The 12727-nt window shown below is 37.1% G+C and overlaps 1 protein-coding gene across 1 annotated transcript; it reads right to left on the bottom strand.

Moving 5' to 3' along the window:
• Positions 1-2144: 2144 nt before the first annotated feature.
• On the bottom strand, positions 2145-3080 carry Or8b55 (olfactory receptor family 8 subfamily B member 55). The gene has a single exon (NM_001000456.1). It carries the CDS (start codon positions 3078-3080, stop codon positions 2145-2147), a length of 936 nt encoding a protein of 311 aa, NP_001000456.1.
• Between the last annotated feature and the right edge of the window lie 9647 nt (positions 3081-12727).

Genomic DNA, 12727 nt, shown 5'->3' with positions numbered 1-12727 from the left:
ACAAACTTAGTGGTATTTTTGTAGTTTTTCTTTCATTTTTCTTTGTTTAGGTACTTTGGTGTGTTTGTAGGGGGTGATTACTGTTTCATCTTACTTCATTTATATTTTTAATTTTTTTTGATTTTGATATTTTTTCTTAATAAGAGACAGAAAAGGGTATGGAGTTGGGTAGGTGGGGAAGTAGGAATAATCTGGAACAATTTAAGAACATGAAACCCATGATTAGAATATAATGTATGAAAACCAATTCAATGAAAACGGAAAAATAAAATTATTATGTAAGATAATTGTGTCCATGTGCTGAGTACATACTCAAAGGGTAAGAAATCTTTGTTTTAAAAGGACACTATACTCTCCATGATATGTATAGAATTTTTCACTTTAGTCAAAATATGCAATCAACCTACTTGTGTTTTCTCTTCTCTTCTCTTCTCTTCTCTTCTCTTCTCTTCTCTTCTCTTCTCTTCTCTTCTCTTCTCTTCTCTCCCCCCTCCCCTCCTCCCTCTCTCCCTACCCTCTCCTTTATTCACTTGATATCCCAATTGCAGCACTACCACTGCTCCTGGCCTTCCATCTTCACACCACTGCTCACTCCAATCCTCCCAACCCTTCTAATCAAGTCATTGCAGACTTGTCACCTTTTCTCCCATTAAGACCAGACAAGGCAACCCAGTTAAAGGAGTGGGATCCATGGGCAGGCAACAGAGAAATGGGTAGCTGCAACCTCAGCTATTCGGTGACCCTCATGAAGACCAAGCTACACATCTGCTACATATTTTGGTGGGACCTAGATCCAGCCCATGCTTGCTTTTTGGTTGGTGGTTCAGTCTCTGGGTGCCCCCAAGGATCCAGGTTAGTTGACCCTGTTGGTCTTTCTGTGGAGTTCCTATTCCCTTCAGGTCCCACAATCATTCTCTCAACTCTTCAAGACTACCTGAGCCTGTGGATCTTTCCATCTCTTTCTATCAGCTGTTGGATGGAGCCTCTCAGAAGACTGTTATGCTAGGTTTCTGCCTGCAAGCATAATAAAGGATCATTAATAGTGTTAGGGATTGGTGTTGGGCCAGTCAATTGGCCATTCCCTCTATCTCTTCTCCATCTTTTATGCAGGATACAATCTTAGTTGAAAGTTTTGTGGGTGGTTTGGGGTTCTAGGTTTCGTAGATACATGCTACATACATAACAAATAAACTTTTTGTTTTGTTTTGCTCTGGCATTTTAATTTTTTGTTGTTGTTTTTGTTTTGACTTTTTTGTGTTGAGACAGAGAAATAAACTTAAGGTTTGAAGGTAGGTAAGTACTTAGGGAGAATCTGGGATGAGTTGAAGAAATGGAAAAGCAGAGTTAATTAACTGTAGTTTATATAATTATAAACTATATGGTGTAGTTTATAATATTAGTTTATGAAATAAAATATTTTAATGTAATAAATACCTGAAATTTATTCAGACATTTTATATTTTATATTATGAATGGAAATGATTGATTCTGTGAAGTTAGTATTATAATCATTAACTTATTTGAATTTTAAAACATCATTTTATTTACTCTTAATATATGCTATAATGTACAAGACTTTTTACAAATATGAAAATAATAATAGTGAATGTTTACTCAATTATACAAATTTTAAAGATTATTTTCCATGTGTTGAGTTCAGATGCCTAGAGAGAATTCAGCTTTGCAGCAATGAAACTGAAACTTATAGGTTTGAGCTGATATAAAATTATTTCTCTCAGAAGGGATTCTGATGATAATATGTTAACATACAATTAACTGGTCATTATGCTGTAAAAGATGTTGTAATTGCTCATAAAACACAAACATAAGATATAATCACAAAAAAAACAGCCAGATATGTTCTTTTATTACTGTAATCCCTTCAGTCAGGAGGCTGAGGCAGGAATATAAAAAGAAAAGAAAGTTGAAAAGATAAAAGAGAGAAGTAATAATTATATCAATTCAATATTACCTAGTATTAACTTATTTTTCTAATAACTCTGTGAAATAGTATGATATTCTTACTTTTCCAAAGTTTCAGACCAGGTCAACTCCACAGTCAGTGCTGGGTATTGGATCCTTCCTTTGTTTTCATATTTCAAGAGAAGCCAGTATTCTCTTTAGTAACTAATATTATCCCCAACTCAGGAGAATATTTTCATGCTCAAGGTTTTTCTCAGGGCAACCTTGACCTCCTTGTTCCTGAAGCTGTAGATTAAAGGATTGAGCATGGGTACCACAATCGTATAGAACACAGTGGACACTTTCCCTTGATCCATGGACAAAACAGAAGAAGGATGGAGGTACATAAATGCCCCTGACCCAAAGAAAACAGAAACCACAATAATATGTGAGCTACAGGTGCTGAAGGCCTTGGACCTTCCTTCAGTGGAATGAATGTGAAGGATGCTAGAAAGAATGAATGTGTAAGAAACAATAATGGTGATGCTGGGCACACCTACATCAAAACCTACAACAATGAATACTACAAGCTCATTAATGTAAGTGCTGCTGCAAGAAAGCTCTAGCAGAGGAAGAATGTCACACATGTAATGGTTGACAGTGTTGTCCTTACAGAAGGTCAGCCTCAACATGCACCCTGTGTGGGCCCATGCACCAATAAATGCTCCTACATATACAGTGAGAGTCAAGAGAGAGCACACCTGAGGGGACATGGTAACTGTATACAGCAGGGGCTTACAGATGGCTACATAGCGATCATATGCCATCACTGTCAACACATAGCATTCTGCACTGACAAAGAAACAGTAGAAATAGAGCTGTGTCATGCATCCTTCATAGGAAATTGTGTTCTTCTCAGAGACAAAGTTTACCAACAGTTTTGGGGTGATGACAGTAGAGTAACAGAGATCAATGAAAGATAAATTGAAGAGGAAATAGTACATAGGAGTGTGAAGAGGGGAATTCATCCCAATCAAAGTGAGCAAACCCAGGTTTCCTGCCACCGTGATAACATAGATGCCTAGGAAGAGGAAGAAGAAGGGGAAATGGGTCTCTGTATATTCTGTTAGGCCAACCAGGATAAACTCAGTAATGAAGGAAATGTTTTTAGTGTCCATTCTCTTCTACCAGGATCTGAAAGACAGAAGTCATGTTCAACATTAGGAAAACATGCTGTGTCTAGTCATTTTGCATCCAGGATCCTAGAGGGTCGCTGAAACTTGGCTGTTTTGTGGTTTTATTGCTGATCTTATGAGGTAGATATGTGTGGAAGGTTAAGCAAAGTGTAAAGACATGGAAGAAATGAGCCAAGAAGAGACCCAGGCATTCTCTTTTTTGTTTCGATTTATATTTAGCACTCCAATTTATGCTTGTTAACCTTCACTTACTACATTCTAGATACCCTGCATTGACAGCCATTTAAGACTCTGTGGTTTAGGATGGAGACCTTGAGGACTGAGCTACAGCAGAGACTGACAGCCTTCTTTTGGCTTCCTAAGCATGAATGGGAAGCATTACGTTGGTAGGAAATTTACAGTATCCTTCAAGAGAATTCTCTGATTTAAATACACTCCAGAGAAATGGAAAACGTTGAACCTACATTCTGCCTATAAGAAGTTTCAATCCTTTACACTTCATGCTTAAATCTGGACAAAGCAGTAAAGTACATGGAAGCATAGTGATGATGCTTACCCTTCTCTCTAGACAACTCAGAACTTGGCTTCTGATCTGCTCTTCGCCATTGGTCTCTTCAGGAAAACAACTCTGCTTCTGAAGGAAATAATAGTTCAGTATTCATGCCCCTCCCCTCCCCAGCATTTGTAAATCTCAATCTCTGAATTTATCCAAGAGTCAGATAAAGACCACAATTTTTTATTAATATGATTCCCACCACCATTTTCTAAATCACATAACAGAAATCTAAAGAGGCCTTATTTCTTATCTCAACCAAGTAGAGTTATGCAAATCATTTTATCTGAGTGCCATTATTTTTAGCACTTGATATAGAGACCTCTCTGAGATCCTACTCTTTCATTAACGTCCTTTAGGAAGAACACATCTAAGACGTCATTTATACAGTAATGAAGATGATTTCACTCTGGTACATTTTGAGATAATATTTAACTCTAATTTACTTCTGGGATTGTATATTCCCTAGGGAAGATGAGGTAGAAAACTTTCCAATTCCCTTGTCTTTCTCATTGTATTTCTTTGGTTTATATCTACATATGCAAACATATCACTAGTGGCATTGTAAGCAATTACCAAAATATCAGAGGCTCTTGCACATCTTTCCACACATAATAGCATGTATCATGCGTCTCATTTGTCCAGCACTTCCTTTTTATTTTGCCTTAATATTTTCCTTTGCCAGTTCCCTTCATACTCATTCCCCCAACTATATATTTTTTTATCTTAGCAGATACATTCTGTACTTTGCCTTCCTTCTCCCACAACTAAATACTGTTATTGAACTTTGCATTTGATTTAATAAGTATACTTTTGTTCTTCTACTTTTGTTATTTAAAAGGACTTAATCAAAGTGTCACCAACATTGTAACATAACCAACTAATCCATGTTAGTTTGAACACTATTTTCCCTTTTGCAATAAAAAATTATTTCTTCAGATATCTCTACACATACACACACACATACACACACACATGTGTGTGTTTGTGTGCATGTTATTATGTACATATATCATACATTATATATACATATAAATACAACAATTAATGAAAAAGAGGATATGAATATTGAAGAGAACTAGGTGAGGCATATGGAAGGTTTGACAAGGAACGCTAAGAGAGAATTTTATAATTACATCTCAAAAAATTTAAATAAACAATTTCTAAAGTGTGACAATCAAGTAAATGGCATTGCTACTCATTTATATCAAATTCTCCATATATTACTAGCTTACATATTTTTGTATAAATCTGTAATTTTATGAGATGTTTTTATATGCCTTGTCTTCTTATGTCCTCTCCCCATTTCTCTGGGGTCATTCTCACTTTGTACTATAGAAGAATGAAAACCCAGGATGCTAAATGTCACTTACTTTCAAATTTTCTTAAGATTTAGCCAGTTCACTGCATTACATAATTTTATATTAAGCAAAAGTTTACATCACTAGCATCATATAAATATGTCCCAAATGCTATTTGAAACATGTACACAATTACCTTAAAATCACTTACTTTATAACTAACCATTTATTTAAGAGACCATTGTCTCTCGTTAACATCATTGTAAAGCCTTTAGAACTAAAGCACCGGTTCATGTATTGATCTCTATGGTTATTTCCCCAGATAGCAGTCAGGATCCCTTTTTTGTTGTTGTTGTTGTTTTTGTTTGTTTGTTTGTTTAATAATTACATAATCATAATCATTAAGTCAGATTATGATTTAACCCTTTACATTGCCCTTACCATAACAAAAACAAAACAAAACAAAAACTGTTATAAATGTCTACAAGATCGCAAACTACACTTCTCACATTCCTTCCCTGTCTCCATTCCCCTCTGACTTTCACTCACTTATTCCATTCAGCACAGGATGTACACCACTTCACCCCAACTGTTTTCATCAGTATTACTCTTATTAGTAAAAGCATATTTTCCTAAGCATCTGCTTTAAATGGCACACTTTCATTAAATGAGGGACTATGTAAGATTGACGTTCACATTTTTGACATGTGTTTCTCTGTATATTCTCTGTGGTCATTAGCTGGTACAGACTGTCCCTGTTTGGGATTGATTTTCCATCTCTGAGCACACAAAAGAACACAGAATAGAACTCTAGGAGACAAGGAACTGTGCCGTCAAATGCTATGTGGATATGAAATAATCCACACTAGAATCTTACTTAAAAGTTTCCAATCAGTAATGTGTTTTTATTTTAAAATGAAAATCATGTGGTCCCAAACTTGTTAGGTCATGACACACATAGGGGTTGAGCTATTCCCTTCCAATAAGACTCACGTCAACCTCCAATGTTTTCATCCAAGAGGCAGTGAATGGAAAGAAAAAAAGTAAGTCCTGATTTTCCTTTACATTTTCTGCTCAATTCCTTTGTACCCTTGTGTAAACCAGAAATTTTAATATCAGTTTTAAAAAGGACCTTAGATATAAATACTGAAGTGGTCTTTGTAATAAAATTCTCCAATAGCTGTAGATCAAGGTTAAACTTGAAAAAGATACAATTACCAAATGACTTTTGATAGCAAAATCTTATGTTTAAGTAAGTTCTAAATACAAGATTACAGCTTCTATTTTCACGATTTCGAACTTCCTAAAGTTCATGCCTCCAAGACGAAGGCTTCATGTGTGTGTGTGTAAGCTTGACCTCAAGTCCTCACACTTGGGTGGCTTTACTATTCCCTGAGACCTGTATTGCATTTTTCTAAGTAAATCTGATATAGTTTTGTCTGAAAGACTGGGGCATTTCATTGTTACTTTGAACACTAAGGAGTGAATTATTTGCTGAGATTTGCTGAACAAATATATCTTTGGACATTGAAGTCTCATTGTGGAGATGCATTCGATCCTGAGCTTGGGGCTTCACTCTTCTTAACAGAAAAATATAGTATGTGAGGAACTGTGAAATTGATGTGTGCTAAAGGTTTTCCAGCTTAGAGTTAGTGGCTCCTGAGGTAATTCATGCCTTTCAGGTCTTACGAAACTGAAGTATCCCCATGGTAGTGGTGGTGGTAGTGGTGGTAGTGATAGAGGTGAAGAATTTAGGCAGGATTCTGTTTCTCTGTATATTCCCTTAGTGGTCAAGGAAGCATGAAAACGTGGCAGGACACATGGTCTTAAGCATTAATCTTGTGTACACAGTATAATTTGCAAACACCATTGTACCCTGTCAATGACAACTGGATTGATCGTGACAATTGCCACTATATTCTGATAAAAGTATAAAAAGCCTCATGGATTTCAATAAAACTGACACAGTTTCAGTTTTGCTGTGGGCCTTCCAACTAGCCTAATTTAATTACTTGGGACCAAATCGGGGGACCTTGGTCTGGTTTGTAAGCTTGAATATGTACAGTAGTAGAACTACCTACAATGTTTAACATCTCTCAGAACTAATTTAGTCACTGTCAGCATCACGTTTGGGATAACATACCAGCAGAAGATGAAATAAAGCTTCACATCCTTTTTTTTTTTTTTTTGGCATTTCCCAAGTGCTACATATGCACTTTTCAGGGGAAATTCCTGCTTTGTAGCAATGATCCTGCTGCTCATACATGATATAGCTATTGGAGACAATGAATACCTGAAGAGAGATTGGTTCTTGGTACTCGTCCTGAACTCTTCAGGTTTGAAAAATGAATAGCAAATTGGCCTATTGTTTTCAAACATGAAAATAGGAAAAATGTTTTTGGCAAATAAAAATGTCTTGGGATATAAATAACAACATACATATTACAAACAAAAACAGATTACTCAACAAAGATCATCATACTCTCAAACACAATTTCCTGTAAATAATTTCAAAGGCTTTTCTCAAATCAAAACAAAGGCAAAGCAGCTCCCAAAGCAGTCCGGTTATCAACCGACTACACTATTCTTTTCGGTCAGAAAGAGCCATTAAATGGCATGCTTATTCAGAATCTACTGTGACCAAGACTCTAAGAAAATTCATGTCATTAAGAAGCAAAGGGAAAACTTCAAACTTGAAATACAACATCTTTCCTGTTTATGAAATAAACCTGATACAGTAGATAGAAGGTATATTTGAAAGGATTCTTTGACAGTTAGACATCAACAACTTATTCCCTTTTTAAATTTGCCGTGAACTTAAATATTTTCTGCGTGTGTTTGGGAAAGATCAAGAGGACAAAAAATATCCAAGGTTCACATTTGCAGACAAAAAGTATACAAAAATATTGAGATACATTGAGTTGGCTTAGGCATGGCTTCTGTTTTGAAGTATAGTTAATGTATCCAATGAGAGGCCTTATATAGATATGAATATGCATTACTTCAATTTCTATTTTGGCAAGAAACCATAAGATCATTATTCCCATGATATCAAGAACAACTGAGGCAAGGCTAAACAAAGAAATATGGCTAAACAAAGATTTCTTCTTAAAATATTCACATAGCAGTAGTTCACTTCCCCATTAGTGCTGAATCATGGTCTGATTTGAATCTGTGTTAACCCTGTGAATACTATCACAGTCAATTTAATGTCTACATCAGTCCTGCTCATACTCTTTCCTTGGAATAATTTATTACCTTTGGTTGTTATGATCTTTTCTGCTTCCTTTGATCATAGTTTCCTGAACCCTGAGTGGATAGATTTGATGAAAATATTCCATTTAAGACAGAGTGTTTCAAAGTCTATTGCTATCCTGCAGAGAAGTTTTATTTCTTACAAATGATTCTACTGACCTGTGGTCTATTATTTCCTTTCTCCTTCAGGACCTGCTTCTCAACTCTCAGAGTTGAAACAGAGATAGGAATTGGGGAGGGGCTCTGGGAGGGAGAAACTGGTAGGAGACTGGGACTTGTAATTGGAATGCAAAGTGTATTAAAGAAAGAAAGAAAGGAAGAAAGAAAGAAAGAAAGAAAGGAAGGAAGGAAGGAAGGAAGAAGGAAGGAAGGAAAAAGGGACAAGTGTTGAAAATGTTTCAGAATAGGCTTTTTTTTCATATGTGTGTGTGTGTGTGTGTGTGTGAGAGAGAGAGAGAGAGAGAGAGAGAGAGAGAGAGAGAGAGAGAGAGAGAGATGGGGTTTTACTTGAGAAGTATTGTGCTTGCATATAGACTTAGATTATTCAATACCTAATTTAATAAGAGTACTTTAATGCTCTAACATTTCTTCTAGCCCAACACTCACCAGAGGTTGTGGAAAGGAAAGGTTAATAGGGCAAAAGAGGATGTTGAGCTATTTAGAAATAGTTCTTTGGAATGAATTGAATCTGCATTGTCAGGATATCAGCAGTTTAATTCACATAGAACAGCCACAGTAGCTCAACCCACTCACAAACACCATTCATGAGTCAGCAATGGCAGTGCAATCCTGATGAGACTGAAAGGCTAGGCTAATTGACCTGAATCTGGGAGAGCAGCAAGAAACCTCCAGAATTCCATCAGAAGTTCTCTGGTGCATTTTTTTCTCTACAACAATGATCAGCAAAGAGTGACAAGCCAAACTAATATTACAGGGTCATCACTGTCTGTTGGATCATATTAACAGCCTTTCTAAACATCATGTGTTCTTTCAAGTGTCCAGTCTAACAAAACATTATGTGCCCTTTTTCTAGGCAGCTTCCAGAAAAATACCATGTGTCTGCTCTCAACAAATCATTTTCCCATGTGTTTGTTTTAGCAGTAACGTTGACCACATTTTTTTTTGACAAAATTACATACATTCGAAAGTAGTCTTATCTACTGTGGCATTGTTGTCACATAACACATTTTTAAAAAATATATTAGATATTTTATTTATTTATATTTAAACTGTTATCTCCTTTCCCAGTTTCCCTTCTGTAACACCCTTATCTCATTCCCCCAGCCATGCTTCTATGAGGAAGCTCCTCCAGGAATCTACACACACCTACCTCACTGCCCTAACATTCCCCTATACTGGGGCATCAAACTTTCACAGGACCAAGGGCTTCCCCTCCCATTGATGGCCATCCCCTGCTACACAGGCAGCTGGGGCCATGGATTCTCTTTGGATAGTGGTTTAATTCCTGGGACCTCTGGGGTGTCTGGTTGGTTGATATGGTTTTACTTCCTGTGGGGTTGCAAACCCCTTCAGCATCTTCAGTCCTTGTCCTAACTCCTCCATTGGGGTCATCATGTTCAGTCCCATGGTTGGCTGCAAACCTTTGCACTTTTATTAGCCAGGTTCTGGAAGAGCCTCTCATGAGACAACTATAACAGTCTCCTGTCAACAAGCACTTCTTGGTATCAGCAATAATGTCTTGGTTTGGTGTCTGCATATGGGATGGTTCCCCAGTTGGAGCCATGTTTTTTTTTTTCAGTCTTATTTCTACTATTTGTCCCTATATTTCTCTTTATATGGGAACAATTTTAGGTTAAAATTTTGGAGATAAATGGATGGCCTCATGACCTCTTATGAGAAATAATAAGAGTTTCCTGATGAATGTCATATACACAAATAAGTCTACAAAGAAACAAGAAGTGTCCACGTCGCTTGCCTAGTGAGAAGAGGTTATTTGTTTGGACCCCCATTCTTTTTAATAATCAGTAACTGATGAGACAGAGAGAGAGAAAGAGAGAGAGAGAGAGAGAGAGAGAGAGAGAGAGAGGATAGATGAGTTGTTGATAGACACAAAGAGAGATAGATGATAGATGGATCGATGATAGATAGATAGATAGATAGATAGATAGATAGATAGATAGGATGGATGGAAAGAAAGAAAGAGAGAGAGAAAGAAAGAGAGAAAGACAGACAGACAGAAAGAAAGAAAGGAAGAAAGAAAGAAAGGAAGGAAGGGAGGGAGGAAGGGAGGAAGAAAGAAAGAAAGAAAGAAAGAAAGAAAGAAAGAAAGAAAGAAAGAAAGAAAGAAAGAAAGAAAGAAAAACACTGTCTTAATTTGTGTTTTGTTGCTGTGGTGAGAAATTATGATCAAGGAAATTCTTATAAAGGCAAATATTTCTTTCAGCCTGGCTTACCAGATTCAGACGATAGTCTATTTTCAGCATACAAGGGAGTATGACAAGAAGTTGTGGAGCTGTGGGAGCTGAGAGCTCTCCATCTTGTTCCAAAGGCAAATAGGAGAAAACTGGCTTGCAGGGAAAGAGAATGAAGGTCTCAAAGCCCATGCCCACAATGAAACACTTCCGCTAACAAGGTCACATGTCCTAATAGTGTCACGTCCTGTGTCAAGCATGTTCAAACCACCACATTCCACTCCCTGGCCACAATCAACTTGTTCAAATACATGAACCTATGGGGGCCATACCTACCCATACCATAATAAAAAGTACATTTAGCCCAACTCCTATATTCCCCATAGACTATAGCAGTTTCAACAATGTTAATATATAAAGTTCAAAGTCTCTCCAGAGATCCATCTAATCATTTAACTATAATCTGCAAAGCAAGACAGGGAACCAGGTAGGAAAACTCCAAACTCTACACCTCCTTGTCTGAGGTCAAAGTGGTCTTCAGATATCCAACTCCTTTTTCATTTGTTTACTGCAACAAACTTCTTTCTGTTATGATGGTTCCCCTCTCTATTAGCAGCTTTCCTCAGCATCTTAAATATTTTGGAGTCTCTAAGGGAACTTCAATGTTACAGCTTCTAGTTCCAATTTCTGATATCCACACATGATCTTCTAGGTTTTTCCAAAGGGCTTGAGTCATATCACTCGCTCTGCCCTCTGTAGCACGCTAGTCTCTGGTTGACTTCACTTCTTTGCTGGTGCTGTACTTGGAGCTCATCCCATAGTACCCAAATGTCCAAAACAATGGAGACTTCATCTACAACTAAGTTTCACCAATAGCTTTTCATAGGCTCTCTTCATGGTACCAAGCCTCTACTACTTTGCAATACCTTTACTCCTGCGCTGTCAAATGCAACTGAGTCTGCACCTTGACCAATAACCTTCCCCAGCTTGTCACAGTGCCAATCCTCATACTCTCTCCATGATCTCTTCATACCTTCAAACCAGTACCATGCGAGTGATTCTTACACATTAACAAGTACAGGTAACACAGCACAAGTTAGAACCTTGGTTATCTTTGTAACATAGCTCCTTTGTGATCTCAGAAAATACTTCCCAGATGTCACCTGAATGATGCTGATCTCCTCTTAATCAGAGCTAATTTTCTTAGCTCCATCTAACCAGCATCAATTGTCCCAGTAGTCCTGTCTCATCTTGACTATAAAGCCAGAGCCACAAGGCCAAAGCTACCAAGTTCTGCTGCTTTCTGAGCCTAGAATATGTTCCCCTCTTAATCTACTACAAGCTTTCTGTTTTCCAATCCCCTTAATGCCTAAAATAGGCTGTCCTGGAACTTGCTCTAAAACTTGAACTCAGAGATCTACATGGCTCTTTCTCCTGAATGCTGGAATGAAAAGCATGTACCACCATTCCTTGACTTAAGTTTTTCTTTACCTAGACCTTGCTCTGTCCTAGGCTACCCTTAAACTCAGAGATCTGCTTGGTTTTGTCTCATGGGATTAAAGGTGTATACCACCATGTCTGGACCATAGATAAGCCAGGAAGGATCTTGCCTCAAATCACCACTACATTAAACTGTTTATCTCCTTATATATATGATTCAGCCCCATTTCACTTTTTATACCAGGTTATTACTTGGACAATACACTTTATATTTTTCTTTTCTCAACTTGCTCCTTTTCATTAAAGTGCTCTTTATAAAAGTGAAATTTCATAGTCATACAACAGAATTTATACCAGGCTGCTTTGGGACTTTCTTTGTCAACACAAATAATCTAAATCTTTTCATCTCAGCTTCAGGTACTCTCTTTGAATAATGGCAAAAATCAGCAATGTCCTTCATAAAATATTACAAAAACATTCTCTACACCACAGTGCTGAAATTCTTCACTGAAATACATTGCTCTAGGCCTGTGCAGCTCAGATACTATTAGCAAAAATGTTTTCTATATTGCTATTAGGATAGCCCATTAAGCCCTGCTTAAAGCATTTCACTGTTTTGCAAATCAAAAGTCCCAAAATATACATACTTTCAAACAAAATCATGATCAGCCCTATCACTACAATAGCCCAATTCCTTTTATCAACTTC

Source organism: Rattus norvegicus, chromosome 8, assembly GCF_036323735.1.
Source record: "Rattus norvegicus strain BN/NHsdMcwi chromosome 8, GRCr8, whole genome shotgun sequence".
NCBI classification, from domain to species: Eukaryota; Metazoa; Chordata; class Mammalia; order Rodentia; family Muridae; genus Rattus; species Rattus norvegicus.
Note: the sequence above shows the minus strand (reverse complement) of the source record. Positions and strands in the feature narration are given on the sequence as shown.

Excerpts from the sequence above, each read along its gene's own strand:
- Or8b55 (NM_001000456.1), bottom strand. The coding sequence starts at position 3,080 with ATGGACACTAAAAACATTTCCTTCATTACTGAGTTTATCCTGGTTGGC.